The sequence below is a fragment of the Sturnira hondurensis genome, unplaced genomic scaffold (genome assembly GCF_014824575.4).
Source record: "Sturnira hondurensis isolate 20B ecotype Veracruz unplaced genomic scaffold, ASM1482457v3 Scaffold0008380, whole genome shotgun sequence".
NCBI lineage: Eukaryota > Metazoa > Chordata > Mammalia > Chiroptera > Phyllostomidae > Sturnira > Sturnira hondurensis.
In genome coordinates, this window is record NW_028081011.1 from 2,352,420 (window position 1) to 2,378,889 (window position 26,470).

Below are 26,470 nucleotides of genomic sequence, written 5' to 3' on the forward strand. Positions count from 1 at the left end.
TCCCTCGCTGATGATGACCGGAAGGAAGTGGCCCCGCGGGCCTCGTGCCCCTCGTGAGGACTACAAATCCCATTGGTTCCCGCGACCCCGCGCCTGCGCGCTGGCTGCCAGGACACAGCGATGGCGGCTGCGGTGGTGGCGGCTCCAGAGGTCCTTCGGGAATGCGGCTGCAAGGGCATCCGTACCTGTCTGATCTGCGAGCGGCAACGCGGAGGTGACCCACCCTGGCAGCACTCCCCACAGGTAAGGGTTGGGTGAGGAGGCTCGCCCGCAACTTTATTCTTCGTATGAGGAAACTGAGGCCCAGACTGACCATGTATACGGTGCTGGGTCAAACCGTGTTGGGGGGCCCTCGCCGTGAGGACGTTGCGGACGTTGCGGGGGCGAGGAGAGCGGGCTTTGAGGAGTGGGCTTGGAGGGGAGAAGGGATTGGGACGTGGGTGCACTCCGACCCCAGTTCATCTCTGGGATCTGGGGGGAGTCTTAACAGCAAACCTCTACATAACAACCTCCACCCCCACCCCTACCCCGCACCGTCTGGGCCTGGGAGCCTTATGGGCATGTGGGGAGACGATGTGGAAAGAGCAGAGGGTGCTGAAACACCAGGGCAAAAGTGCCCAGAGGCCTTGGACGGAAATGAGCACGGAGGAAACTAATTCCAATTAATTAACGAAAAAAGACTCGGCCTTTGAACTGGGCCTGGAAGAATTTAATTGGTTGAAAGGGAGTTCCAGCAGGGGAAACTGCTTGAGTGTAGGCCTGGGCCAGAGGCATGTGGTTGGAAGGGGGGGGGGGTGATGCCTCAGGGGAGGGAAATGAGGGCCCTGCGTTAGGACACTGGGCAGGCTGGGACTTGTCCTGGGGGCGTGGAGCGCTGGGGAAGGGTTTTAAAGGAAATTACATGTGGGTTCTAGAACAGTCCTGGGAGCTGGTAGGAGTGTGTGAAGGCTGGGAAGCCAGTGAAGAAACTGTTGCAGTGTCCCTGGTAAAAATAGGGAAGATCCTCTGGAGAACAGAGTGAAGGTTTCTCAAAAAATTAAAAGTAAAATTACCATATGATCCAACAGTTCTGGGAATATACCCAAAAGAATTGAAAGCAGGGTCTTGAAGAAATATTTGCATGCCCATGGTGGAAGCAGCCTGTGTCCACTGATGAATCAATGGGTAAACAAAAGCAGTACATACAACAGAATATTATTCAGCCTTAAAAAGGGCATTTTGATATATGCTACAGTGTGGATGAACCTTGGAAATATTTTGGGAAATAAGTGGGATAAGGCAGTCACAAAAGGACAAATGCCATTGGACCCCACATATACCATCTGGAGTAGCCAACATCACAGAGACAGGAAGTAGGACAGTGGTGGCCGGGGCAGGGGGCAGGGAAGAAGGGGAGTTGTTGTTTAAAGGGCACACGACTTTGGTTTTGCAGGGTGAGAACATTCTGGAGGTGGGTTGCACAACAGAGTGAACGTAGTTAACACACTGAACTGTGTACAGAAACAATTACTAAAGACAGTAAATTTTACGTTGTATGTATTTTACCACAAACACTTTTGGTAAAAAGCGCTAAAAGTCTGAACTGTGGCTGTGGCCATGGGTGTGGAGACACAGGACACTCAGGGGGTATCGCCTTCGCGGTCTGATGTCTGAGGGATGAGCCGAATGTCCAGGATGACCCCCACTTTTAACACGTCCCTTGTGAGGTGCCAGAGACAGGGTGCTGTGGTCCCGGGATGAGGTGGTAGCAGTGCCAGTGGAACACGAAGGGGGAAGAAGCAGAATTAGTTGGTCAGGGAGGACCCCAGACTGCCATGTACGTCTGACAGAGCCATGGCCAACCCAGTGGGAGCGCCAGAGCCGAGCAAATGCTGCCCACAGAGGAGTCCCAGACCGGGCAGAAATGGCCTGGTCCATGCTGGGTACTGGCCGGGAGCTGCCTGGGGCGCAGACGGCCTCCAGTCAAAGCCTGAGGCAGATCCTGGTGGTATTGCAGCGGGAGACTGTCCACCAGCTCTCCTCCCAGTGACCAGCAAGTTCTGCTCTTTTCTGAAGGGAGATGCTGGCAGTGCCTCTGGCTGCCACAGGAGGGGCAGGGCCCGGAGACGTCCCCAGCTGGACTGGAGAGGTCCTATTTCCTCTGGCCCAGCATGTGCTGCTCATGCCCTGGGTAGCCGAGGGGTCTCAGCTTTAGGGCCAGCCTCTGGCTCATTCCTTATCTTTGCTGAGCCTTGGCCACCTCAGCTGTAAAGTGGAGAACAAAAGTGGTTATGCAGATTCCCTTCCCTTTCATGGATGAGAGAAATGGGAGCCTTCCCCAGGAGGCAGCCCCAAGCAGGGGCGTGGCCTCTCTCTAGACTCTAGCTGCCTTCCAAAGTGGCGTCAGGGGTGGATGAACCACTGGGCAGGGTGGCTTCTGAGAGAGAGCGCCTCCAGACTGCAGGCCCTAGTGGTTCCGGGACCCCTGTCTTTCTTTTCCAGAAAACGCATCGTTTTGTTTACTACTCGGACACTGGCTGGGCTGTGGGGGCCGAGGAGTCTGACTTTGAAGGCTGGGCCTTCCCCTTCCCTGGCGTGACACTGATAGAGGACTTCATGACCCAGGAGGAGGAAGCTGAGATGGTGCAGCTTATGGACCGTGAGCCTTGGAGGCTCTCACAGTCTGGACGGAGGAAGCAGGTAGGGTGCCCAGAGCTGGGGAGCAGAGGTGGGGCTGTCAGAGAGGGTGGTCACTTCGCTGGGCCTCATCGCTCGCCTCCGCTCAGTGCCCTCCTCTGAACGCACACTGGGGTGTTCCTGGCCTGCTCAGCCTGCTCATTATACCAACAGGACACCAGTGAGCCAGGCCTCTAAGGCAGACGGCCTGAAGCTCTCTCTGCCCTCGCCTGGCTGGCCCAATCCTGGGGACTGTCAGGGAGGGTTTCTTGAAGCCTGTCAGATGCCTTCCTGTCCAAAGTTCGCTTTTGGTTGGTCTCATGGATTTTCAGGCCTTCGAGTCCCAGACCTTCTCTTTGTCCAGGATCATGGCTGGACAGAGTCCTGCCCCTCCCTGTCGGGGTCACTGCTTCCGTTCCTCAGCACCAGCAGTCTATGCCGTCACCAGAACCTGTAAGCCGTCCACACCGCCACCCTCCCACTGTCTCTCCCCTTCCCAGCGTCTTTCCTTACCCTGTACCACAGCCCATTCTACAATGATTTCCTTGGGTGCCCCCTTGACCTTTTGTCCTTCGCTTCGTACTCTGCTCAGCCACAGCCCTGGTCATGTCCAGCTTCCCCTCCCTCGCACCCATGTGCAGCCTGCTCTCAGGTCTCCCTGGCTCTGGGCCCTTCCTGCTCCCACAGTCATACCTAACCCTCGCCCCCCACCCCAGGTCACCACTTTGCTGCTGTCTTTCCAAACCTCTTTCCCCTCCTCACTCCTGGCTCATGACCTCGCCTGTCTGAGAAAACAGACGCACCTGCACACCCGCCTGCTCTGGGGGGGTGCTCTTGCCTTCTCTTCCATGCCTGGGCTCTGGGCCCCTCCAGCTGTGTGCTGGTCCCTTCTACTCAGACGACTTTGTCCAGCATTGCTCCCCTCTCTCCCCAAGATGGATTTTGCCTTGGCTGGATCTTTCCTACCAGCCTCCCAGTAAGCTCCATCTCTTCGTTTCTGCAGTGGAATTCCTCAAAGGGTTTAGTCTCACCGTCTTCAATCCCTGCCCTCCCGTCCCTGCCTAACCCACTCAAACACTAAACCCAGCAGCTGGTTCTCAGGCTCAATCCCTGGGCCTCTCCCGGGTCCTAATTCAGACACGCTGCCGCCCCACCCCGCCTTCCCCCGCCGCTGACCTTCCTGAGTCACTGGGCTCCCATGTTCCCGCCTCCCACCCAGGCTCAGGCTCGTCAGACCCTGAACTGCGCAGGCTGGAAACGTGCATCTGTGCAGGTTCCTCTGTCTCACTTTCACTCCTGTCAGTTCTTCTTTCAAAACCCATCTGAATCCGAGAACAGCCTCCTGCCACTGCCACCACATACAGGCCGGCCCGGGTTTCCTCCTTGGGATTCCTTCAGGGGCTTCCTGGGGCAGCCCTCACCCTCTTTGGTCAGTTTTCAAGGAGAGGAAAGTGACTCCAGGGAAGCCTCATTAGACCCTGCCACCCTCTGTTATGCGCCCTCCAGGGCTCCTACTGGAGCTTAGACACAGCGTCCTTACAGTGCCCAGGAGGGCACCTTTGTTTTCCCGGCTGCTCCCTGGCACTGCCCACAGCAGCCTCCTCAGTGCTCCTTAAGGGCCCAGCCCCTGGGCCCTCTGCCAGCCGCACTCCCACCTCAGGCTTGCTGCCCAGCGTCACCCTGCAGGAGGTGCTCACCCACTCACTGTGAGGCGTGTCTGGAAGGAGGAGGAGCCACCCTTTATTAGAGGGGGGGCCTGAGAGGGTAGGAGTCAGCAGATAAATGCTCCCCTTTTTCATACCTCAGGCCAAAAATCTGAGGTATATTCTAGAGGCCTCCTCCTTGTTTTCTTTTGTTTTTTGTTTTTTTAAATAGAAGCCACATGCCATAAAATTCATTTAAAATGTAAATTCAGCCCTGGCTGGTGTGGCTCACTCTCAGCTGATGACTTTGCTGAGAGTGCCGGCCTGCGAACCAAAGGGTTGCTGGTTCAATTCCCAGTCAGGGCTCATGTCTGGATTGTGGGCCAGGTCCCCAGTGGGGGGTGCACAAGAGTCAACCACACACTGGTGTTTCTTTTCCTCCCTTCCTTCCTTCCCCTCTGTCTAAAAATAAATAAAATTTTTTAAAAAGTAAAGTGTAAAAGAAAAAAAGTAAAGTGTATAATTCAGTGGATTGGCTTTTAGTACAGTCACAATGTAGTACAACCATCATCACTGTCTGATTCTAGAACATTTTTTCTTTTTTTTTTAAAGATTTTATTTATTTACTTTAAAGAGGGGTAAGGGAGAGAAACATTGATCCCCTGCCTCTCATACATGCCGGGACAGGGAACCGAACCCGAAACCCAGGTGTGTGCCCCACCCGGGAAACCAACCAGTGAACTTCCTCCTTGTGGGACAGTCCCAGCCCACCGAGCCGCACCGGTCAGGGCTAGTTCTGGAGCATTTTCGTCATCCCAAAGGAAACCCACACTGACAAGCAGTCCCTCCCTGTCCCCCAGTGCCCAGGTGACCACTGATCTACTCTATCTGTCCCTGCGGGTTTGGCTATTCCGGACATTTCCTATCAATGGGATTATGCAGCACATGACTTTGGTGTCTTTTACTCATGTTCTCAGGGTTCCTCAGTTCCGCACGTATCGATGCTCTGCTGCTTTCTGGGACCGACTCACATCCCACTGTATGGCCGGCTGTGCCGCCATTTGTTTATCCGTCTGCTGTGACCACTTGGGCCGTTTCCACTTTTTGGCTGTTGTGAATGGTGCTGCTAGAACATTCGTGTGCATGTGTCTCTGTGGACTTGTTTTCGTTTCACTTGGGTGTATACTCAGTAGAACTGCTGGGTGACATGGTAAATGTTGTCCCTTCTGGTTCCACACCCCCGTTGTGCCCAGTGCTGCCCACCTTGGCAGTGCCACTTTGGACTGGCCTTCGCTCCCCCGCTGCGCGGCCTTCCCAGATCCCCACTCCTCGGCATCCTGTTCGGGACTCACTGCCTACACACGGACCTTCGGTCTCTAGCTCTGCCTTCCGGGGGTGCCGAGGCTGAGACACCCCCAGCGCTGCGTACCCTGTGCCCTGCTTTGTGCCCTGCTTTATTATTTCCCTGGCATTTGCTGCCATCTGTGGTTTGTTCTTTGTGTGTCTGTACTGCCGGCCTCTTCCTGCCGGGACGTCAAGCCCACAAAGTCGGAAATTTCTTCACTCTGGGTCACTGTGACAGAATCCTTTAGGCCCAGTGTGCAGTAACACTTCTGTAAACTCAGTCACTTCTCGACTTCTCTTTGTCCTTTTCCTTCAGGACTATGGTCCCAAAGTCAACTTTCGAAAACAAAAGCTTAAGACCACTGGCTTCCAAGGCCTGCCCAGCTTCAGCCGGGAGGTGGTGCGGAGAATGGGCCTCTACCCCATCCTGGAGGACTTCCAGCCCGTGGAGCAGTGTAACCTGGACTACTGCCCAGAGCGGGGCTCAGCCATCGACCCCCACCTGGACGACACCTGGCTGTGGGGGGAGCGGCTAGTGAGCCTCAACCTCCTGTCTCCCACTGTGCTGTCCATGTCCCGGGAAGCACCCGGCAGCCTGCTGCTCTGCCTGGCCCCATCTGGCTTCCCGGAAGCCTTGGTGGAAGGTGTGATGGCCCCCAGCAGGTCCGTCCTGTGCCAGGAGGTGGAGGTGGCCGTGCCCTTGCCCCGCCGCTCTCTGCTCGTGCTCACCGGGGCTGCACGGCACCAGTGGAGGCATGCCATCCACCGCAGACACATTGAGGCCCGGCGTGTGTGCGCCACCTTCAGGGAACTGTCGGCCGAGTTCCGTGCTGGGGGCAGGCAGCAAGAGCTTGGGCAGGAGCTCCTGCGGATCTCTCTCTCCTTTCAGGGGAGGCCCTTGTGAGCCGCCTCCCCGGAAACAGGAGCTGGTGCCAGGCTGGGCCTGGGGTGCTGGCCCAGAGTGGACTCTTCGCCAGGATGGAAGCGGGGAGCCCAGCACAAGGGTCTCCCTTCACAGCTCATCAGGTGTTCAGAGAAGACTGCTGACCCCCGACCGGCGCGTGGCAGCGCGAGCCCTGTGGGAACTGGCTTTGATGGGCGTGTGCCTTGGGTCAGCCCCTTTGAGCCACACCATGGCCACTCGTTTGGGTTAATTTGTCACAGTTTGAGGGACGTTGCATAATTTGAGTTTAAAAAATATTGGCATCACTTAAAACCATTTTCTCCTTTATCCATCTCTCAGGTTTCCCAATACCCCACGGTAGTGCAGCGCCTCCATTTGGGTAGCATGTTGGATAGGAGAGTGGAATTGGTAGATTTGAAGTTACTACTGTTCCAGATTTCAGAGCTGGTGACAGCTTCTGAGTCAGACTCTGCCTGGGTCACGCTTAATCCAACCTTGGGGTGCAGGATGCAGTGAGGATGGGGAATCTGGGTGTCGTGCACACACAGCCCACCCCACCCCTGCCCCACATAATGGTGTTAAATAGTGAGGGGGGTTCTCTTCAGTTCCCAGGACAGCACGAGGTGGCGCACGGCCTGCTGCTGGTGCAGCGCTCACCTGTGTGGGTGGCCGCACCTGTGTGTCTGTGGCCAGGTGTGCAGGCCGTGGAAGTGGAGGGAATGGCAGTGTTCCCTGGGCCTGCAGGGCCAGCCCTCTCCTGCTGCTTTCGTGACCAGGTACACTCAGTTTACCTGCCACATGCTGGGAGCCAAACTTGAGTGACCAGTGCTCTGTCACAGCCTGGAAAGTTCGTGGTCAGCACTGGTCTTAATAATCACTCTGGAACTTTCTAAGAGCTGGAAGGTTGGGGGAGCCACTAGCCACTGCACTGCCAGTGAAGTCGCACCCAGCTGCTGAGCCACTGGCTTGGACAGGAGAACACTGGGAAGACCAAGTGGAGGAGAGGCTGCTGGAGCCCAGCTGCTGGGCGGGGCCTGGTGGGCTCCCAGGTGCCTTAACTGCCACTGAGTCAACTCCCATGGAGTAGGAGGGTAGAGGACAACTTCTTCCCAGGTCTTGTATCCTCCACACAAGCCCTCATAGACCCCGCTCTGGGTCCCTGATACTGGGCATTCAGATACAAGTCTGCCTGGGATTCCAGCCAGTCTCACTGTGCCTGAGCAGCTAAGCAGATGGGCAGGCATGGTGGTCTGCTCCACAGGACCAGTGGGGGCTGGGCCTTAGAGCAGCCCACCCCTGGGTGGGGCCTGCAAGATGCTCAGCCCTCAGCCCTGCTTTGGAAGGATGTTGAGGAAATTCGGGGCCAGTTATTTGTTCACAGGGTCAGTGAGGCTGAGGCTGAGGCGGGTCTAATGGGCTGAGCTCAGTCCAGGGATGATCCTTGGGGTTAATTCTGCCGAGATGTGCAGAAACTGCCTGTACTGTGTCCCCACACCTTGCAGGGGGCGGGGTGGGGGGCGGAGCAGGGGCTGGAAAGGGTTCAGCATGTTCTAAATGGGCCTAGAGTGGAGTAGGCTCAGTCTCGTCCCACCTCACTCTGCTGGGCCCTACCCCTCAATCTTCTAGAAGCATCTGAGTCAGAATGAGTTCTCTTGGGTCAGCTGGATAGAAAGTGGGCCTGGCCACCACAGGTTAGCTAGACGCACTGGCGAATCGGTCCACAGAGCCAAGTTTGCTGGCCTGGCACTCTGTCCTGAGCCCAGGCCCCTGGTGCCTTAGGGCCCAGGGAGTCCTCCCTCTGGGCTGTAGCGGCAGCCAGGCCCCTGTACTGGCAGAACCGTTCCATGTAGTGCTGTCAGCTGCTTTGCACACCTACTTCCTAGGAGCATCCAGGGTGAAGTGCCAGAAAGTTACTAACGGACAGAAATTCTTTCCTAGAAGGGGCCTTCAGTGGGTGGCCGTTATAAAACAGGTCTGGGAGTTTCCTCCTGAGTGCCAGGGGCGGCAGAGGGATCTGCATTACCCAGTACTACCACCCAGCTGGACACCAGCCTCCCCAGAGCCACGGGTTCCTGGGGTTGGAGGAAGCCCAGTGGGGCCAGAGCTTCAGTGGCTCCTCCCCTGGAGAACTGCTGCCCCTGTCAGCACGCGGCTGTACTTGGCACTGCCCCTTGCCGTGGTTCAGGAAAGGGGAGCCCTGCTTGGGAAGAAAAGCTGCAGGAAGAGGGTCCCAATTTGTCAGGTGCCTTGTGGCATGTCTGGGCCCTGGTGCCCTGTCAGAGAAGTCCCTCACCTGGGAAGCTCATCAGGACACTGGCTGGTGACCAAGATTAGGAGGCGGCAGGAAGGGCTTGAGGACCCAGGATGCAGCAGACACCCGGGAGGACCAGGGACCACCCACAGCCTTCCACCGAGGACAGAGAGTTTATTTATTCGATCCAGAGCGACTTTTAAAAACCTGTACACAGGACAGTGGTTCTGCACCCCGTACGTGATCTGCAGTGTCATGCATAAGGAACTGATGAGCACAAGACAGGTAAGACTACAGAGGAACCTCCTCCACCTGGGCTTCTCGGCTTTGTCCTCCAGACCTTCCTAGAAGACACGGACTGCATTCTGCCCTCACAGTTTCTAAAATGGTAACACCTGAGTTTTGAAGCTTCTGGTCGGGTACTGAATGGAGACTGCGCCCCACTTTGGAATGGGCCGCCGGTACTTGCAGTCGTCATGAGCATGGGGAAGGTCTGTTTGGAGACCACTCGGGCAAAGCCACACAGGCCCCCGGGTGGCCCTCAGCACCACAGCACCGAACTGCCGCCGTACCAGGACACTGCAGTCACGTTAAACCTCCCAAATCCACATTTCTAGCCCGTGACCTGCCAGCCCCTTCCCCACACTGCCCTGCTGCGCTCCTCCTGCAGCTCCAACAGAGTCTCTGGGAGGCCGGAGCTGGGCGAGCGCTCTGGACGAGAGAGCAAGGAGTCACGAGTACCGTTCTGGTGTTTAAACACGGTGTGTGGCATCTCTTCCCCTCACGTGGCACCATCACTGGGCACTGAGCATGTCACGCTGTTGGGGCCATGAACTGCCTGCAGGTCAGGCACAACGACGGGCCCTCGCTGGCACTGGGGGCGTGCTCGCTAGTCTAGGGAGCGTGGCACTTTGGGGGGCTGGCATCCTTGGGGCAGGGGCACCAGATGGCCTGGGAAAGGGGCAGCAGGAATGAGTCGGCACAGCCCCTCCCAAAGGCTCAGGCTGGAGTGCGGGCTTGTGGCCCGCTCCCAGCTGTGGCGGCGCTAGTTGTCTCGTTACTGCCAGGACCCAAAGTGGCTGTCTTGCCATGATGCTGACATTCCTTCACAAAGCAAACACGTTAGACCAGGTAAGCCTTCCTGACACGGCTGCGGGGAAGAGGAAACATGCGCTAGAGAGCGAGCAAGTCACGACAGGTGTCTGCAGAAGACGCAAGGGGCACAAACCCCTTAGAAGATGCTGGGCCCTGATCTGGCTGTGGGGACAGCCTGTCCAGGTGCCCTGGAAGTGTCACCACGGCCACTGGTGAGTCTCAGCGCAGCGCCCAGGGGCCCTCAGCATTCCCGAGTCACAGGTTAAGGTTTATGTTCTCACCAAAAGGTCGCATCCCCAGAAACCTGGACTAGGCCAGTCAGGGTTTCTTGACACAGGTGACCTAGACCCAGCAGAGATGTCAGGCTGTTGACAGGAATGCCACCAGAGCATGAGACTCAGTGACGATATGAGAAAACAAAGTCTCCTCCTCCAGGTGACTGTTGGCCAGTGTGGTAAACATGGTTTTTAAAAGCAGCTCAGGTAACCAGAGACATTGAAATTAAGAATGGACAGTAACCAGAGGGAAGGTGGGAAGGAATAATGGGGGTGGGGAGAGGGAAGGGGTTTCAGAAACATGTATAAAGGACATATGGACAAAACCAAGGGGGGCTGGAATTAGGGGAGGGAGGCTGGGGTGGCGGGGGGAGAGGTACAGGGAAAAGGCAGAAAATTGTACTTGAACAATAGAATTAAAATAAAATGGGGGGAAAAATAAAAGCAGCTCAGGGTACAGCATGCTCACAGGCTGAACTGTAGCACGCACGTGAACAGCCAAGAACACCCGCTGGGCAGCCAGGCGCCCTCGGCTAAAACACCAGCCCCACACTGCGTGTGCGCTGGGCCCCAGTGTGCTGCTGAGGGGCCTGAGGGCCCAGGAGGGAGCACTGTGTAGGGTCGTGCCTTCTCTGTAGTTGTTCCATAAGTGAGACCTGCAGGTGGCCAGGGCTGGCCCCTGGTGCCACCTCCCACAGACAGGAAGTCCCCCAAGCTGCCCCTTCTGCCGCCCAGCACCACGGGCAGCAGGGGGATCAGCAGACCCTGCCACCTGAGCAAGTGCCCCTGGCCTTCAGTGGCAACAGCCCAGAGGATTAGCTGACTCAGGCTCAGAGGGCATCCTGTGGCCAAGAGATGGAGGCCTCTGGACTGTGGCCCTTCCCAGCCTGGTGGCCTTGCTGGGTCAGTTGGCCAGGGCTCCAGGCAGGCCCGGAAGAAAGAATTTGAGCCCAGAATGCTTTGGAGCACCTCTCCATTAACAGCCTCCTCAAGGGGGCTGCTCCCAGACGTGCCTCCCCGACCCTGCCAGGTCCCCACCCTTGGGAGTCTGCCCCAGGTCCTGACAGGTCTGCCAACCCCCTGGAGCACCCAGCACACCTGCTGGGCTGACACACACCCGGAGTGCCGGCCTTCCCCACAAGCCAGGCCACCCAACGCCTCCCAGGGCAGGGGAGGGAAGCACCAGGCCCCACGCAGTCCTGGGCCCATCCGATCACCACAGCCCCCACCTGAGTATGGCAGGCTGGCGCCGCCCAGCTGCCATGCAGCCCCTCGGTCATGGGGTGGCCCTCCTGTGCCCCCTGTCTCAGGATTTCCCAGGGCTGAGCACTCAGCCTTTCTCTGCCCTAAGCTCTTAGCAACAGAGTCTCTGGTTTAAAGACTTCCACTTCCAGAGGGAAAATGATCCAGGTTTCACAGCACGAAGACAGGAGTAAAACTTTGGTCTTGAACTAGCTGGCAGTGTCTAGGCGGCCTCACGGCAATCTGCATTTCTGAAACTCCCTCACACGCAGGCTGCTCCTGTCGGCCCCCACCCCCGGCCCCGGCCCCCGGCCCCCGGCCCTCACACAGCCTGCAGGCTGCGCTCGTGCCCGTCCAGCTGCACCTTGAGCTTATGCAGCTCCTCGATCTCTCGGTTGTGCCGCTCGGTTTTGTGGCGCACCAGCGAGCGGTAGAAATGGAGGGTGAAGACGACGAAGATGAGACCCACGGGTACCATGATGATGGTGGACACGAGGGCAGCGTGCCAGCCCGTGTGGCTGCTGGGGCCAGGTGCGGGGCCAGGCTGGTGGCGTGCGTCCACGGGCAGGAACTTGATCCAGCAGAGCATCACCACTTCAGCCAGGAAGAGCAGGATGCCGAGGACTGTGGAGAAGCCCCAGGCCAGCTCGATGTAGGGGTGCATGCGCTCGTGCGGCGACTCGCTGATGGAGTTGAGGTTGTGGATGTTGCTCACGGCCTCCACGTTGGGCAGGATGCACGTGCTGATGAGCAGGGCAAAGAGGTGCACGGCGACCAGCACCGTGGTGCAAGCGCTAAAGGCGATGAGCAGGGGCCTTGGGTACTGGTACTGCGTCTCCAGCTGCACCTCCACCATGGCCACCTGCAAGGCAGAGAGGCTGCTACTGGGCTGGGCACCCAGTTCCAGGCCCTTGTAGAGCACAGGGCATCCTCCTTGCTGCTCAACTATTTTGGCCCTGGCTGGTGTGGCTCAGTGGATTGAGACTGCTAACCAAAAGGTCCCGGTTTGATTCCCAGTCAGGACACATGCCTGGGTGGTGGGCCAGTAGGGGGTGTGGGAGAGGCAACCAATTGATGCATCTTTCACACATCAGTATTTCTCTCCCACTTTTATCCCTTCCCCTCTTTTTAAAAATAAGTAAATAAAATTTTTAAAAATTTTTAAATTTCAGTTTAAAAAAGTATTTTGAACTTTCCTTTTTTCTGATTAGCCAAAGAACAGCTCACTGAGGAAAAAAATCTTGAAGTACAGAAGAGACTGGAAAAGCAGGGGATGGGGTGGGGCCACACCCCAAATGTTCAACACAGTTCTGTTCAACACAGAACACAGTGTGTACTGAGGTGCTGAGCTGTGAGCCAGGGCAGAGGCCACCCTCCCCTGGGAACCTGTGGCTTCACTGTTGGTATCACAACCAGGCTGCAATGCGGCTTAGCTGCAAAAAAACTGTTTGAAAAAATTAGAACTGACCTTTCAAAAGGTAAAAAAAAAGTGAAAACAGAGGTTCCCTATGGCACCCAGACTCAGAGCTACACACCGATCCAGGCTCACCCAGCCCACGGGGTGCATCTCCCTGCTGATGCCAACAGCCAACGAGGGGCACCTGCATGTCTGAGGGCCAGAGACGGTGGCAGCCACGAGGGCCGTGGGGAGGAGGCACAGTTGTGGGCAGGAGGCCGGGTGGGGAGAGTGAGCTGAGCCACTGACCACAGCAACAGGATGTCAACGGGTAACATCTCAAGGCACAGATCAAGAAATAGCAGTCTCCGAGTGTTATTGGGAAACATGGAGACTGAGAAAGCTGCAAGCAGCTGCCCCGGCTGCTGGGGCTGCTGTAGGTCTCGTCCTGGTGCACCAGGTCCTTGAACAGCACGGGAGCGTTGGGGCGCCAGGTGCGTGTGAGTGGGCTCGTGCAGTTCAAACCTGTGTTGTTCAAGGGTTACCTGTACTTAATTTTTATAAATTGTGCATGTAATAACTGACAAAATAAAAATTATGTTTAAATGGAAGGGCAGGGAAGACCCACAAGGGGAACCAGAAGAAGCTCCAGCTTAGCTCGAGCAGTGAATGCCCACAGCCACATACACAGTGCCTGCCCACCCCAGGCCTAAGGGGCTTTCAAATTACAGACTGAGCAACGTGCCCTTGCCCCTGCCCCTGCCCCTGCCGGGTCAGACGCTGCCCATCCGGAATAGCTCCCTGGCAGGCCCGGCCCCTACCACCTGCTCCACCCCAGCACTCAGCACCACACACCACCCAGTCAGGATCTAGGCCAGGCCCAGCAAGGGCTCTGGGGCTCACCAAGGAAGGGCCTTCTCCCAAGTCAAAACCCAACCGGCAAAGAGGCAGGAGGGAGAAAGAAGCTGGAGGCAGGCTCCCCTGCTCCTGCCCCTGCTGTGTTTGCCTCCCTAGCTCTGAGCCATCCCTGTTTTTAAAAATTACCAAGAAAGATTTCACAACTTCTAGCAACTGTCACCTCTCACAGTGAGGGCCTCACCCCCTCAGAGGAGATGGAAGGCTTGGTGGTTACGAAAAGGAGATGGCTGCCCCCGTGGGCAGCACCTCAGCGGGGACCAGCAGTGATCACTGCTCCGGAGGACGGTACCCAATGACAGGAGTCGAGGGGTCTTTTCTTGGTGCCCCTGTGGCTGGGTGGGCTCTTGTTGCCACAACAAGGGTTCACTGTCCCGGTGGAGTCTCTGGTGCACGTGAGGCTGGGGCAGCCTCCCTATGAGGGGCCTTCTAAAAGAGAAGGCAGAGACACCGTGCGGCCTCTAAAAGACACCCCATGCTGCTGACTGAAGCACCTGCTGGTACACAGGCGATACTGTCAGTGCTAAAGAAGTGACTTACGCCTGCGAAGTGCAACTGCCCCTGCCACACTAAAGATGGAGGGCATTCCGGGGCCCGCGTGCGGGGTCCTCGTCTCTCAGTGGTCACTGTTCTTGTCCTCAGACCACTTCATACGCCTGAAGGCTGCCAGTACATCTCAACTGCCCCTCCGGAATTCCCTCGTTGTTTGATAGCTTTATTCAAGAGCTTCTTTTCAATTTTTGAATTAGTAGTTTTAAAGCCTTTAACTTGGATGAGCATTTGTTAGCTGGAAAGCAGAGACGTTGCCCTAGGTTTGGAAATCCCAATGTTTGGAAGGGCAGAGTCTAAAAGACAGGTGCAGACAGGAAGCAACCCCGAGACGGGGGCCCCGCACAGACGGGAAGCCCTCGCTGCACTGTGCCAGAGGCACTCCACTCTGGTGTCTCTCCAGAGTCAGGAAAACAGTGAAGTACAGGCCAGCAAAACGCAATGCCACACGAATTCTTCTGAGGTGTAGAAAACAAGCTCTAAAACATGCAAGGCTAGTGACGCTTTTGTTTTAACTAGACCTAAACCCTAATTCATTGCCTCTCAGTTTGGTGACCTCTGCTGCACCCTGGATGTCATTTTTCCAAGGGTGGCCCCACCAATGACCAAGCAGGCACTTGTCAGAGTGGCCACAGTGGTTCACTCCCCATTGCCTTTTATTTTCTGCACGACCAATCTAACAGCTGAGCCTCTGGACTACAGAAAAACAACAATTGCTTTTGCATTAAAAAAAAAAACCCACTTTCGACCCAAAATGAAACTCTGAGCATATGAGAGAAAGGTGGCTGTAGCCCCAGGAATTCTGACGCCTGACATCTGCACCCCAGGGGACAATTTCCTAAAGGGATGAGGGTTGAGGGCTTTAAAGTCAACAGTGCCTGAGCAGGACTCTTGTCTTGGAGGATGACTCAGAAGGAGAGTCACAGCTGGGGACTGGGAACGAGGCCAGAGGCTCTGCTTCGGCACCAGAGACCACATCTGAGGGCATCTGTACTCTGATGGGCTACACTGTGCAAACCCCAATCAATCCCACAGTTTCTGCTCAAGCCCTTGAGATTTCCAGACTCTTGGGTGGTGCCTGAGATGGGCAGATGTGAGTACTCTGCTCCAGGAAATCCTATATCCTGAAGCTATTTTAATTACCGCCCTAACTTCTTTGCCAAACACTGGATGTAAATGTGAGAGCGGTGCTTCCTGTGGTCTCTGAGGCTTGAGAACTCCACCGTATCTCCCAGCAAGCCCTCTGGCTGACAGAGCAGTCGCTGTGAAGGAGATGGGATGAGGGGAAACCACTTCACGGTCCATCCTGGCTGCCGATGGGGCCCAGAGGGAGTGCTTTGTTCCCTGAAGCATCACAGGATACTGATTAGCCATTTTGCAGGCTCTGTTCCCACCAAGTGTTTGCACTTACCATGGCAAAGCCTGAGAGGAGGGCGGAGGTCCGGCTGGAGGCTTTCAGTTTGGCCCTGCTCAGGTAGAGCTTCCTCCAGGAGAGGGCCTGCACGGAGTGGTGGTTGGAGGTGACCAGTTCCAGGTAGCTGCGGCGGACCCAGTCCCGGTAATCCATGCCCTTGTGGGTCGGCTCTGAGCAGACAGGAGTGGAGGGGTCCACAGGCACGCTGAGCTCAGCACTCATGATGGGGGCCGGGCTGGGGGACAGGGCAGGGACACAGTCAGGCATCCTGAATGGCTCCAGGGCCTGGAAAATCCAGAATCCAAGCCCAGTACATCTTCTCTGGGGCCCGCTGTATGCACCTTACACTAGAGCTGTGGGGTGTGTGCATGGGGGGCCTGCTCTCCAACGCAGTCCCCACACTGGAACACGGGGACCATCTATAGGACAGGAGGATCGAGAGTGCATTTCCAAGAACCGCCACAGTATCTGACACTGTTCTCTGCAAAGCAGGAATTTGGCCTCCCACCCCAAACTCTTGGCTGAATGGAATTCCCAGGTGGGCCAAGAGCACCTAAGATGTTCCTCCAATTTGTACTTATCACCAGGGACCACTGGGCTGTAGCATTTAAAAAGGTCCTAGGACCTCAAGTTACCAAGTCTGGATTTGATCCGACTGTGTGAGTTTGGGTACCACACCTGACCTTGCTGACCTCACTCATCCTCAAATGAGGACATCCCCGCCCTACAGGGCCCTTAAACCAGGTAATGGACTCAGAACTGGTTTTCAATGTTCAAGTGTCAACAGTGAAATATACCTTTCCAAGCAGCTGCTAGTGTCTCAAACCCAACTTAAATTTTAAGTTGGGTTTGAGCCATCAGCATGGTTCACCCTAAGAAATACTTGGTTATAAACCTAAAGTACAGCCACATCCAGGATGAAATGGAAACATTTAGCAAAATGAAAAATTAGCCCTGGTGGCGTGGCTCAGTGGATTGAGCACTGGCCTGCAAACAGAAATATCGCCAATCTGGTTCCCAGCCAGGGCACATGCCTGGGTTGTGGGCCAGGTGCCCAGATGGGGGCGTGCAAGAGGCAACCAACTGACGTATCTCTCACACATTGCTGTTTCTCTCCCTCTCTTTCTCCCTCCCTTCCCCTCTCTCTAAAAGTAAATAAATAAAATCTTAAAAAAAAATTAAATCCGCCAACAGACACGAGAATGTTTTATGAAGAGTGGAGACTGGAGACCCCTGGAGATAACCTGGGGAGACGTCTGGTGTGACAATAACACGAAATGAAGGCCAGAAAGACTGACCTGTTCCGATTTGCGGATCTGAACCTGAATCTCCCCTAATCCAGACAGGGGACTGGTGGTCTCATATGGTCCAGAGGCTGGCTGTGTGGCTGCACACGGGGATCAGCTCTAATTAATCTGCAGGGCAAGCTTCAAGGGCACAGGCACTCACAGCTGGCACCAGACTTGTGCATTTAGGCCCAAAAAAAAGGCCCCACGAAAAGCCTACTTAGAGCTCTTACAAAGAGACCAAGGAGCATGGCTGGGGATGGGTGGGTGGGGTCGGGGGTGTTCGCCAGGGCCAGCAGCTGAGAAAATGCCCCACACCCGATCCATCCATGCCAATCTCTAAAACAGTTCTATAGAAGGTCCTGAGGTGAGCTTTCCTCTTTGTTCACTGCCAGGCTGTGGAGGCAGAGCTTTTACTGGCCAACAGAACCCCGGGGAACAGTTCTGTGCTCTCCTATTTCTCATAGAGATGCCAATTACTAGGTCAGCCTTGGTCACTGTCCCCTTGCTCACGCCTGCAGTCAGCAGTGCTGCTTTCTTAATCACTGGGAGGTCACCTCCCTGGGGGAGAATTCAGAGTAATGTTGCTCACCAACCAAGCCCTTGGTTAGCTCCAAATAATTTAGAAAGGCATCATTTGGAAATGCACTTTTTTCTCTCTTTTTTTCCATGTAACACAAGTGAGCCTACAGGTATGACAAAGACAGTGTACTACATGTGGAGGCCTGAGAGGCAAAACCTTTGCCCGCTCAGAGCACCTGTCTCTCCATCCAACACCCTGCATCAAAGAGATGCTTATTGGGCCCTAAAGTAAGACAGCACTTGGTATCTAGGCATCAAAGACAAAAAAGGTGAGGACTCTGTGAGTTCATGCGCCCACTGTGGCAGCAAGAGAAGGGGGTGATTCTCATCTAATGAGCTAAGTGCTTTAGTGGATGGCCTGTGAGGGCCGAGGGAGCAGAGGAGGTGCTGGCTGCCTCAGCTTTGGGCAGGGAGAGGGTTGCTTTTGGGGAGCAAAGACAGGGGACAAAGACATAGGTAGTGAAGGCAATACTGACAAAGAGAGGACCTCCCTCAGAGACAAGACACTCCCCATGTGGGAGGGTTCTGAGAGGCGGGGGCATGGCAGGAAGGCTGGCTGCAGAGAGGGTCAAGGAACTGGGGGGTAGGGAGCACAGAATACAGGGACTGCTGGATTCTAGGGCAGCCCAGGCAGTGTGACCGTACCAGACTTTGTCTGGCAGTGCATGGTGTGAGTCAGGGAAGGAGTTAATGCGGGGACAGGAACAATCTGTGGTCAGCCTAGTCTGTATGCCTAGTGAAATGGCAGGAAGGCCTGGTGGCCTCCCAAAGACAAAGGCATGCCTGTGCTGAAGGAGAGGAAAGCCCCGGGGCCATCATTGAGCAGGGGGCTGGGCTCAAGTCCAGAAGTGGAGATGGAGGGTTTTCGGGGCAGTGAGGTCTGACAGTGACCTCCTGGGAGTGTCCAGGGCAGTTCCAGAAGCCCTGTAAACATCCTCAGAATGGAAGGGATGGGAAGGAAGGAGGGCTGTCTGTCTGCTTGGAGCCTGGGTCCTGAAGATAGAACAGCCACTTCCTGCAGAGGGAGCAGCCTAGACCTTATTCAAATTTACCCTCTCCCTGCCAGTCCTACTGCCCTCCCTAGTGCTAGGCGTCCCCTGCCCGAGGAGGAGCAGAGTCTGGTTCTCACACTGGACTCAGGATGCGGGTAGGGAGGGGCAAGATGGAGCCCGACGATTCAGTCAGGTGGCAGCGGCTCCAAAGGATGCTCTCCTGGCAGAATCTAGAAGGGTTGTCGTTTGTCTCTATATTCGGGAAGTCAGAGAAAGGAGGTCTTGTACACTAACAAGGACTCCCTCTGCATTAGTTACTCTCCTTGGCAGGCCTGTTTGAAACATTCAGAGGGTGGGTTTGGCTGTCTCAACTTCGTTCAAGCATCTGGGGCGTGAGCAATGGCAAGTGTCCCGCAGAAACGTCTTTTTCTCATTCTCACTTTGTCATACCCGTGGAGGGCGGGGGCCTAGCAGCCCCCACAGGGGTCTCCCAGAGTCCATCTGCATCTCCGTTCCTAGCCCGGGGAAGCCCCAGCGGCCGCAGGACCTGGGCTCGGCCCGCGCCCCCACCCTCCCAGTCCTCCCGGCACCGTACCCCGCCCGGGGATCTAGTGGGGTTGGGGTCACCTGGCCGCCCCCCCCCCCCCGCATCCCGCAGCCGTCCCATCCTGAGCCTGTCCAAGAGAAAGCGCATATCCTCCCCAGTCGAGTCTCCTGGTGCAATTCGGATACCGCCATTGAGGCAGAGACCCGGCTGCCTCCTCCGGACCCCCAGCGACGCGCACTCACCGAGCTGCTCTGCCCATCCGGCCCTCTCGGCTCCGGCAGCTATAACGCTGCCAGGTGTCCGGGCCAGGGCGCAGAGTGTGTATACCTCTCTTCTTCCGCCGGTCCCGCCGAATACCCCTCGGCCCCGCCTCCACCAGCTGCCCCGTCCAGTGGGCAGGCCACAGCCGCTGCCAAGGCAACGGTGCGCTACCGTCACGTGACCCGCCCGCGGGGGCGCTGCGGGACACGTGACCTGGTGGGCCAGGAGGAGCGGTCTCGCGGCCCTCCTCGGGGGTTGGGGACGCCCTACCTGGTGGCCGGATCCTTCCTAGGTGCAAAAACCCTTAAAACGTGCGCATCTCTCCTGTCCCCGGGCGCGCCTCAGGTAGCACAGCCCAGGGATTGGCGCAGTGGCTGCCAGATGAGCCGGAAGCCCCGGCATCTCTTGCTCACTGGCCGGCCGCGCGACAGTGCTAGGCCCCATAACAGAACTAGGAAGCCGCGCTGCCTCACCCTAGGTCTGGGAGGCAAGTCCGGGAAAGGCTAGGCCCTGCCCGACCCAAGGTGCGAGGGTCCAAGATCCTCAGAACCCCAGAACGAGGTTCTCAGGGTGAGTTCCGGAAGATGCCCAGGACTGATCATTGGCCGAGGGGTGGAGAGAGACCGAAAGTGCGCATGCTGCAAAGAGGAGGAACAGGGATCCCACTATCTGACCACAGGGCGGGTGGGGCGAGGTGGGGAACGTGGGGAAGCGGGTGGAAGGGCAGACTCTTTGGGAAGGGCCGAGGCAGCCACGCGCGAATTTAGGTGGACTGTGACACTGCGCAGATCGCTAGCTGGAGCTGTCAGGTGGTCACCCAAGGCACACTCCCCTCTCCCAGACCCTTTGAAATCCGCGGGGACCTAACCTGGGTACCGCACGCTCGGAATTCCAACCCTGCTGAACTCGAGCGGAGAGCTGGCACCTGGGGTGAACGTATCTCTTCGGTGCCCCTGCGCCTTCCATCCGCGCTGCTGCAGGCAACCTCTCGCCCGCCCGCAATGGTAAGCTCCGCGGTGTTACAACCGAGATACTCGAACAAGAACGTTCTTCTTTTCAGGAAGTGCACACGCATGGTTCACTACGAGGCGAGACCAGACGGCCCCTCAGAGTCTTTCCGGCATGCCCTACATAGGATTTTTCCATCTGTCACACTGCACTGCACCGTGACACATTTCTCCAGTAATGATGCCTTTCGATCCAGGAGGACACTTGCAAAGCAGACTAAGCCAGTGCCCCTCTGGTTACTGCTCTAACAAAGGTTATAGGAGAACTTGGGGTCTGATTACCACCCCGCCTCCGCGGCTGCAGGGAAGGGGTCATTTGAATTTCAGAGGGCAAAACCCTCAGAAAGCAACCATACGTTGGCTTTCACACCTCAAAGCCCTTCATTAAATGACCTGGAAAGCAAGAAGAAAAACACTGTACACTACAGTAGTTGTGTCATAGACGAGAATTCTTTCAGCAATGGCATCATTTGTCTGATGAATCCTCAGCCTCGAGGCCTGAGCTCACATTCTTCACAAAGTCCTGCGCTAGTGGGCGACCCCCGCCCCCAGGCACATTTACCCAGCACGCCTGAACAGAAGCACACGTGTCATAATTACCGGTGCTTTTCGGGGCTAGTTTCCCACCGAAGAGAAAATGCTTCCTCTCACCCCCAGAAGATTCAGGAAGGTGATGGTGCCCAGTCGACAGAGATGGAACGACCACAGTGCTAATGGTTGGAGGTGCCCAAGTAGTTGAGTGAGAGCTACCAGAGGGGTTAGGAGGTTCAAAAGAAGGTCCACAAGTACCAGTCCCCCAGTGTATGCCTGGGTTACAGTTTGGGCTGTCATTTTCCTAGTTGTTTGACTTTAGCAAGTGGCTTCCTCCCCCAAGGCCTAAGCTACCCCACATGTGAAAAAAAAAAAACACAATTCTTTGAGACATTCTCCCCAGGGTCAACCACCTGCTAGTCTTCCTCCTGCGCAGACACCCTGCCTTCAGTGAAGATGTGGTCCCTGCTTTCCTCTCTGCCTCAGATCTTGGCATCCAGCATGGCCATGGCCATGCCCCTGGTGTGAACGACGTATCCAGTCCCCTGACACATCAGGTGTCCCCTCAGCCGTTCACTCTTATGACCTAGCCCTTGTCACTACCCTCTGTGAAATCTTCAACTCAAATACCCGGCTTTCTGACCCTTTCTCACTTAGTTCCCAACCCACTGCCTCTCTTCCTGCACCCTGCTGAGACCCACCTTTCTCCCTCTCAGCCGCCCTTCGTCTTTAGCCCCACCCCTTCTTGCCTCCATCTTCCCCACTTCAGGCCAAACTTCAGAAGAGAGCCTGTCATCACCACTTCCTTCTTTTCTGTGGTCCTCCGACACTGTGTTGCTACATCAGAAGAGATTTCAAAGCCCTGGCTGGGGTAGCTCAGTGGACTGAGCACCGGCCTGCAAACCAAAGAGTCACAGTTTGATTCCCAGTCAGGGCACGTGCACGGGTTGCGGGCCAGTTCCCAGCAGAGGACTCACAAGAGGCAACCATACATTGGTATTTCTCTCCCTCTCTCCTTCCCTTCCCTTCTAAAGATAAATAAAATCTTTTTTTAAAAAAAGAAGAGATTTCAGCCCTGGCATTTCCTGTCATTTCTCCCTTTACCTGAAGACACTTTTTTTTTTTGCTCTGGTGACCCCACCTTCCGCCCCCCCCACCCCATGTAGGGTCCACTGCTGTCTATCCCCTAGACGTGGGTACTTCTCAGGGTCATCTGAGTCCCCCTCTGTATACGCCTTCCTGATTGGTCTTGCCCACTTCCCTTGTGTCAGCAGCCTGGTAACTCCCAAGTCATCACCTCCAGCCCCGATTGTCTCCCAGCCTGGCAAGGGATGCCCCAAACTCCACCATGTCCACAGCTGAATTCCTCCTTACTCATCTCCTGGATCACCTGTCTCAGGGGATGTTTTGTCATCCATCCATTTGGTGACACTACTATAGATCTGGTGTCATTCCTGATTCCTCCCCTTCCCATCAAGTGCTGTGAATTCTCCTGCCTACATGACTCTGGAATTTCCCCCATCTCTCCCTGTCCCCAGTGACCTCGATACTAATTCAGGCCATCGCCTCCACTCCGCACTACTGCAAGAGGCTTCCACCAGCCCCCCTCCAATCTATTCTGCACACTGCAAGGTGAAAAATCCTGTGTCTCCCCACTCCACCCTCTACTCCCAGCCCTTCAGTTTCCCTGGGGCCTTGGAGCCCCTTGGCCCCTTAATGTGATTTAGAGGCAGAGCAGCTGCCCCCCCCCCCCAGCTTGCTTTCTTAGCAGGCCTGCACGTGGAGGCCTGAGCCACATGCCCACACAGCACCGTGTGCTACCTGCACTGGCCTTTTTTCTCTGACCAGAGCTGAAGTTGCTTGAAGGTGAGGGCTGTGTCTTGCTCGCCATCATTCCCACTGCCTAGCACAGTGCACTTGAGAATCCTTTTGGATTTAGTAGGTGTCCAGTAAACATTTGCTACATTCTATGGAACAAGAAAACTGAACTTGCCCTGACTGGTGCAGCTTGGTGGATCGGGCATTGGTCTGCAAACTGAAAGGTCACAGGTTCGATTCCCAATCAGGGCACATGCCTGGGTTGTGGGCCAGGTTCTGGTTGGGGGCATGTGAGAGGCAACCAGTCAATGTTTCTCTCCCCTTCTCTCTCCCTTCCCTTTTCTCTAAAAATGAATACATATAATCTTCAAAAACAGAAAACTGAACGCTGCCTGTGTTCATTTTGAAGGGCGTTTTCTTCATTGAGATGTTAATACATGGAAATTGTAGCCCACTTCAGTGAAGTATGCCTAACAGTAAACATCAATCAACTTACAAAGAGGAGAAAACATGACTTTTTCCAGCGATGATTCCAAAGGAAACATTTCCATGCTGCTCTCTTTCCATGTAGTCTGGAAACAGGATTTAGTTATATTCCTATTTCCAAAAGTCAACAACAGAATATCATGCCTCTAACTCAGGTTAGTCATTTTTATTTTTCCAAAAGATAAATGTTGGAAGCAGAGTAGATTTTAAAAATAGTAATGGTGTTTAATATGCTCCAAACCAGTTTCTCAAGGTATGGAGTAGGGGGATTCATAGTGCAATTTCCTCGGGTGCCTGTTTAAAATGCACGGGCAGGGCCCTGACTGGTGTAACTCGGTGGATTGAACACCAGCCTGAGAACCAAAAGGTCACTGGTTTGATTCCCAGTCAGGGCCCATGCCTGGGTTGCGGGTCCCCAGTAGGGGCATGTGAGGGGCACCACTCAATGTTTCTCTCCCTCTCTTTCTCCCTTTCTCTCTAAAAATAAATAAAATCTTTAAAAAAATAACATGCACAGATGGGCACGGAGTCTGGAGTTTCGGGCAGGCCCCTCAGCAGGCCAGCCACACTGGGGGCGTCACTGCAGCGGTCTCCAGCGAACGTAACTAACATGCACACCTCTACTCTTAGGTTCTTCCAGCCTCAGGAGTGGTTTTTCAGGTATGAACAACTGACGCATTTGTTTCAGTCACTGGAATGTGTTCCATCATGTGACATTTACTGAACATCTCTTGTGACCTAAGCACCATGCGGGCATAGGGGTGCAGCAGAGAGCAGGACGGGCAGGGCCTTGCTCTCATGGAACTGAGAGCTGAGTCTGGGTGAGGGCGCCCGTGTGACAGGGCAAGGGGGGAAGTAAATGGGTGATGGATACAATGGAAGAAAAGGAAAATGGTGGTGGCAGAAGGGTGGAGAGCTGATGTAAGAAAAGGAGGCAGAACAAGAGCAGAGTTCCTGAGGCAAGGACAACGTCAACATGGGGGTTCCGGAAGCAAGAGTGGGGTAGCAGGGCGTGAGGGAGGCAGGGATGGAGAGCAGAGCCGTCAGGGACTTAACAGAGAGGCAGGTGACAAGGTCTGGTTTCTGCTTTTAAAAGATCACTCTGCCTGCCATGCAAAGAGGGTTTTTTTTTTTGGTGGTGGTGGGCTTAAGTAGAAAAAGGCCACAGCATCTGCCCAAGCTCGAGACACTGGTGGTGTCGTCCAGAGGTGAACAAAGAAGGACGAGGGAACAGGTCCAGGGCGTGATGACGGGTGGGTGCGGGGAGGGGTGAGGGAAACAGGAAACAAGGATGAGCTCCACTCCTAGGCCAGGGCGTTGAGCCCCTGGGTGGACGGCAGCATGGTTTACCGAGTAGGAACAAGAGCAACGCACTAGGGGGTGAAAAGCTTTCTTTTCTTATACAAAGTGCAAGGTGCCCATGAGACACCCAGGGGGAGACAGCAGGTAGATGTGCGTCCAAGACTCCAAAAGGAGGCCAAAGAAGGCATCAGTGAGGATGGCGGGTAAAGCCATGGGCTAGACAGAATCTTCTGGAGCCCGAATTTGATGAACGACAGAAGGCAGCCCTCGGGGTCACCCCAACATGTGGAGTGTGAGTACAGGAGGGAAAGACCACTGTCAACGAGTGCAGAGGGGTTTGGGAAACTGTACAGTCAGCCACCAAAGGCTGGAGCTGGCAAGATCAGCTTTCAGCGGAGTGATGGGGAGGAAAACGTGCAGAGGGGTGAGGGAGAAGAGGTGGGAGTGAGCAGGAACCCTTGGGGTGCATTGCTGAGAAGGGAGGAGAGAAATGGGAGGTAGTAGGAGAACATGAAGACAAAGGCTTTTGCTTTGTTTTCCCACCACAGGTGCCTCCAGAGATGCTTGCCAATGGGAGGGGCATTGCACCAGACCAGAGAGCAGGGCATGCTGGCTCCAGTGCAGGGGGCTGGTGGGTGGGGGGTGGGGGTCTGAGGAGAGAGGACCCGTAAAAGATGCTTTGCAGAAAGTTGGACAGTTATACTAGGGCAGATCTAAGAAGAGGTGAGGAGTGCTGTGCAACACCTGTGACCCTACATTCAAAGTGTGTGTGTGTGTGTGGGGGGCTGGTCTGAGGGCCCAGTTCTGCCTGTGAGATACAGCACCAGTAGCACCGGGAACACAGCCACTAGGTGCAACTCCCTTCGGGGAACACGTCGCTGTCATTCCAGGATTGCTCATGAATGCTCGTTCACTCTCCAAACATACACACAACCGGTTCTCATTATTCATAAGAGTTACGTTACATGAAGCCGCTGCGAACACTGAAGCAGTGAGTAGCAAACCACTGCTGATCAGGAAATAGACAGCGAGGTTCCCATGAGCCTCTAGTCGCATCAGCTGATCAACACACAGCCTTACTTTGTGTTTCTGTTTAAAGCACCTTCGTCAATAATAAATATATATTATTGACTAACACGGAGCTCACAGCCAACAGTGCTGTAACTCACACCTGAATAAAGGTTATCTAAAACTCATCACAGCCTTCTTGTACTTAAACACTAGAGGGCTGGCCCTGGCTGGGTGGCTTAGTTGGTTGCGGCATCAGCCTGTGCACCAAAGGCTGTGGGTTTGATTTCCAGTCAGGGCACACAGACTGTGGGATCAATTCTGGTCTGGGGCTGCATGGGAGACAATCAATCAATATTGTTTTCCCTCTCTCCACTCTTTAAAATAAAATCAATAAACATATCCTCAGGTGAGGATTTTTAAAATACACCCACCCCTGACAGTTGGCTCCGTTGTTTGCATTGTCCTGCAAAGTGAAAGGGTCGCTGGTTCAACTCCTGGTCAGGGCACAGGCCTGAGTTGCGGGTCCAGTCCGCCATTGGGGACCATACAAGAGGCAACTGATCGATGTTTCTCTCCCGTTCTCCCTCCCTGCCCCTCTCTCTAAAAATAAATAAATATTCGCAACACTAGATGAACTTCAGAACTACACTTGGGGGCCATTTTATGTATCTAGTTTAAATGACAGAAATCTCCTTTTCATAGTTCTGGAGCTTGGAAGTCCGAGATCGGGGCGCTGGCAGCTTAGGTATCCAGGGAGACTCGTTTCCTGCATACTTGCATGGTGAAATTGGGGGCCCTTTTTAACAGCAACCACCAACAATTAGCAAAAAGTGCAAAAACCCTGCCATTAAATAGGTAAGTTTGAGACGAAACAAGAAGGTAGAGCCTTGTTTAACCTCAGCTGGGAATCAGGCAACTCAGACTTTTACTGCTCTGTGCGTGTCTGAAAGTGACCACAAAAGCA

At 55.2% G+C, this 26,470-nt stretch overlaps 2 protein-coding genes across 5 annotated transcripts; one reads left to right on the top strand and one right to left on the bottom strand.

Moving 5' to 3' along the window:
• The first annotated feature begins 23 nt into the window (after window positions 1-23).
• On the top strand, window positions 24-6,873 carry ALKBH4 (alkB homolog 4, lysine demethylase). The gene is made up of 3 exons (XM_037054827.1): window positions 24-243; window positions 2,482-2,679; window positions 5,959-6,873. Exons 1-3 carry the CDS (start codon window positions 121-123, stop codon window positions 6,544-6,546), a joined length of 909 nt encoding a protein of 302 aa, XP_036910722.1. The 5' UTR covers window positions 24-120; the 3' UTR covers window positions 6,547-6,873.
• Window positions 6,874-8,951: 2,078 nt separating this feature from the next.
• On the bottom strand, window positions 8,952-20,594 carry ORAI2 (ORAI calcium release-activated calcium modulator 2). Of its 4 annotated transcripts, none has more exons than XM_037054823.1 (4): window positions 20,220-20,594; window positions 15,681-15,918; window positions 11,774-12,271; window positions 8,952-9,947 (listed from the first exon to the last, which is right to left on the bottom strand). In XM_037054823.1, the coding sequence occupies exons 1-4, from the start codon at window positions 20,315-20,317 to the stop codon at window positions 9,855-9,857; spliced, it is 927 nt and encodes a 308-aa protein (XP_036910718.1). In that variant the 5' UTR covers window positions 20,318-20,594; the 3' UTR covers window positions 8,952-9,854. The 4 variants fall into 4 exon arrangements, with proteins under 4 accessions (XP_036910718.1, XP_036910720.1, XP_036910721.1 ...); XM_037054825.1 differs by lacking the exon at window positions 20,220-20,594 and adding an exon at window positions 19,333-19,833 and having other exon boundaries at window positions 15,681-15,968; XM_037054826.1 differs by lacking the exon at window positions 20,220-20,594 and adding an exon at window positions 19,333-19,831.
• Between the last annotated feature and the right edge of the window lie 5,876 nt (window positions 20,595-26,470).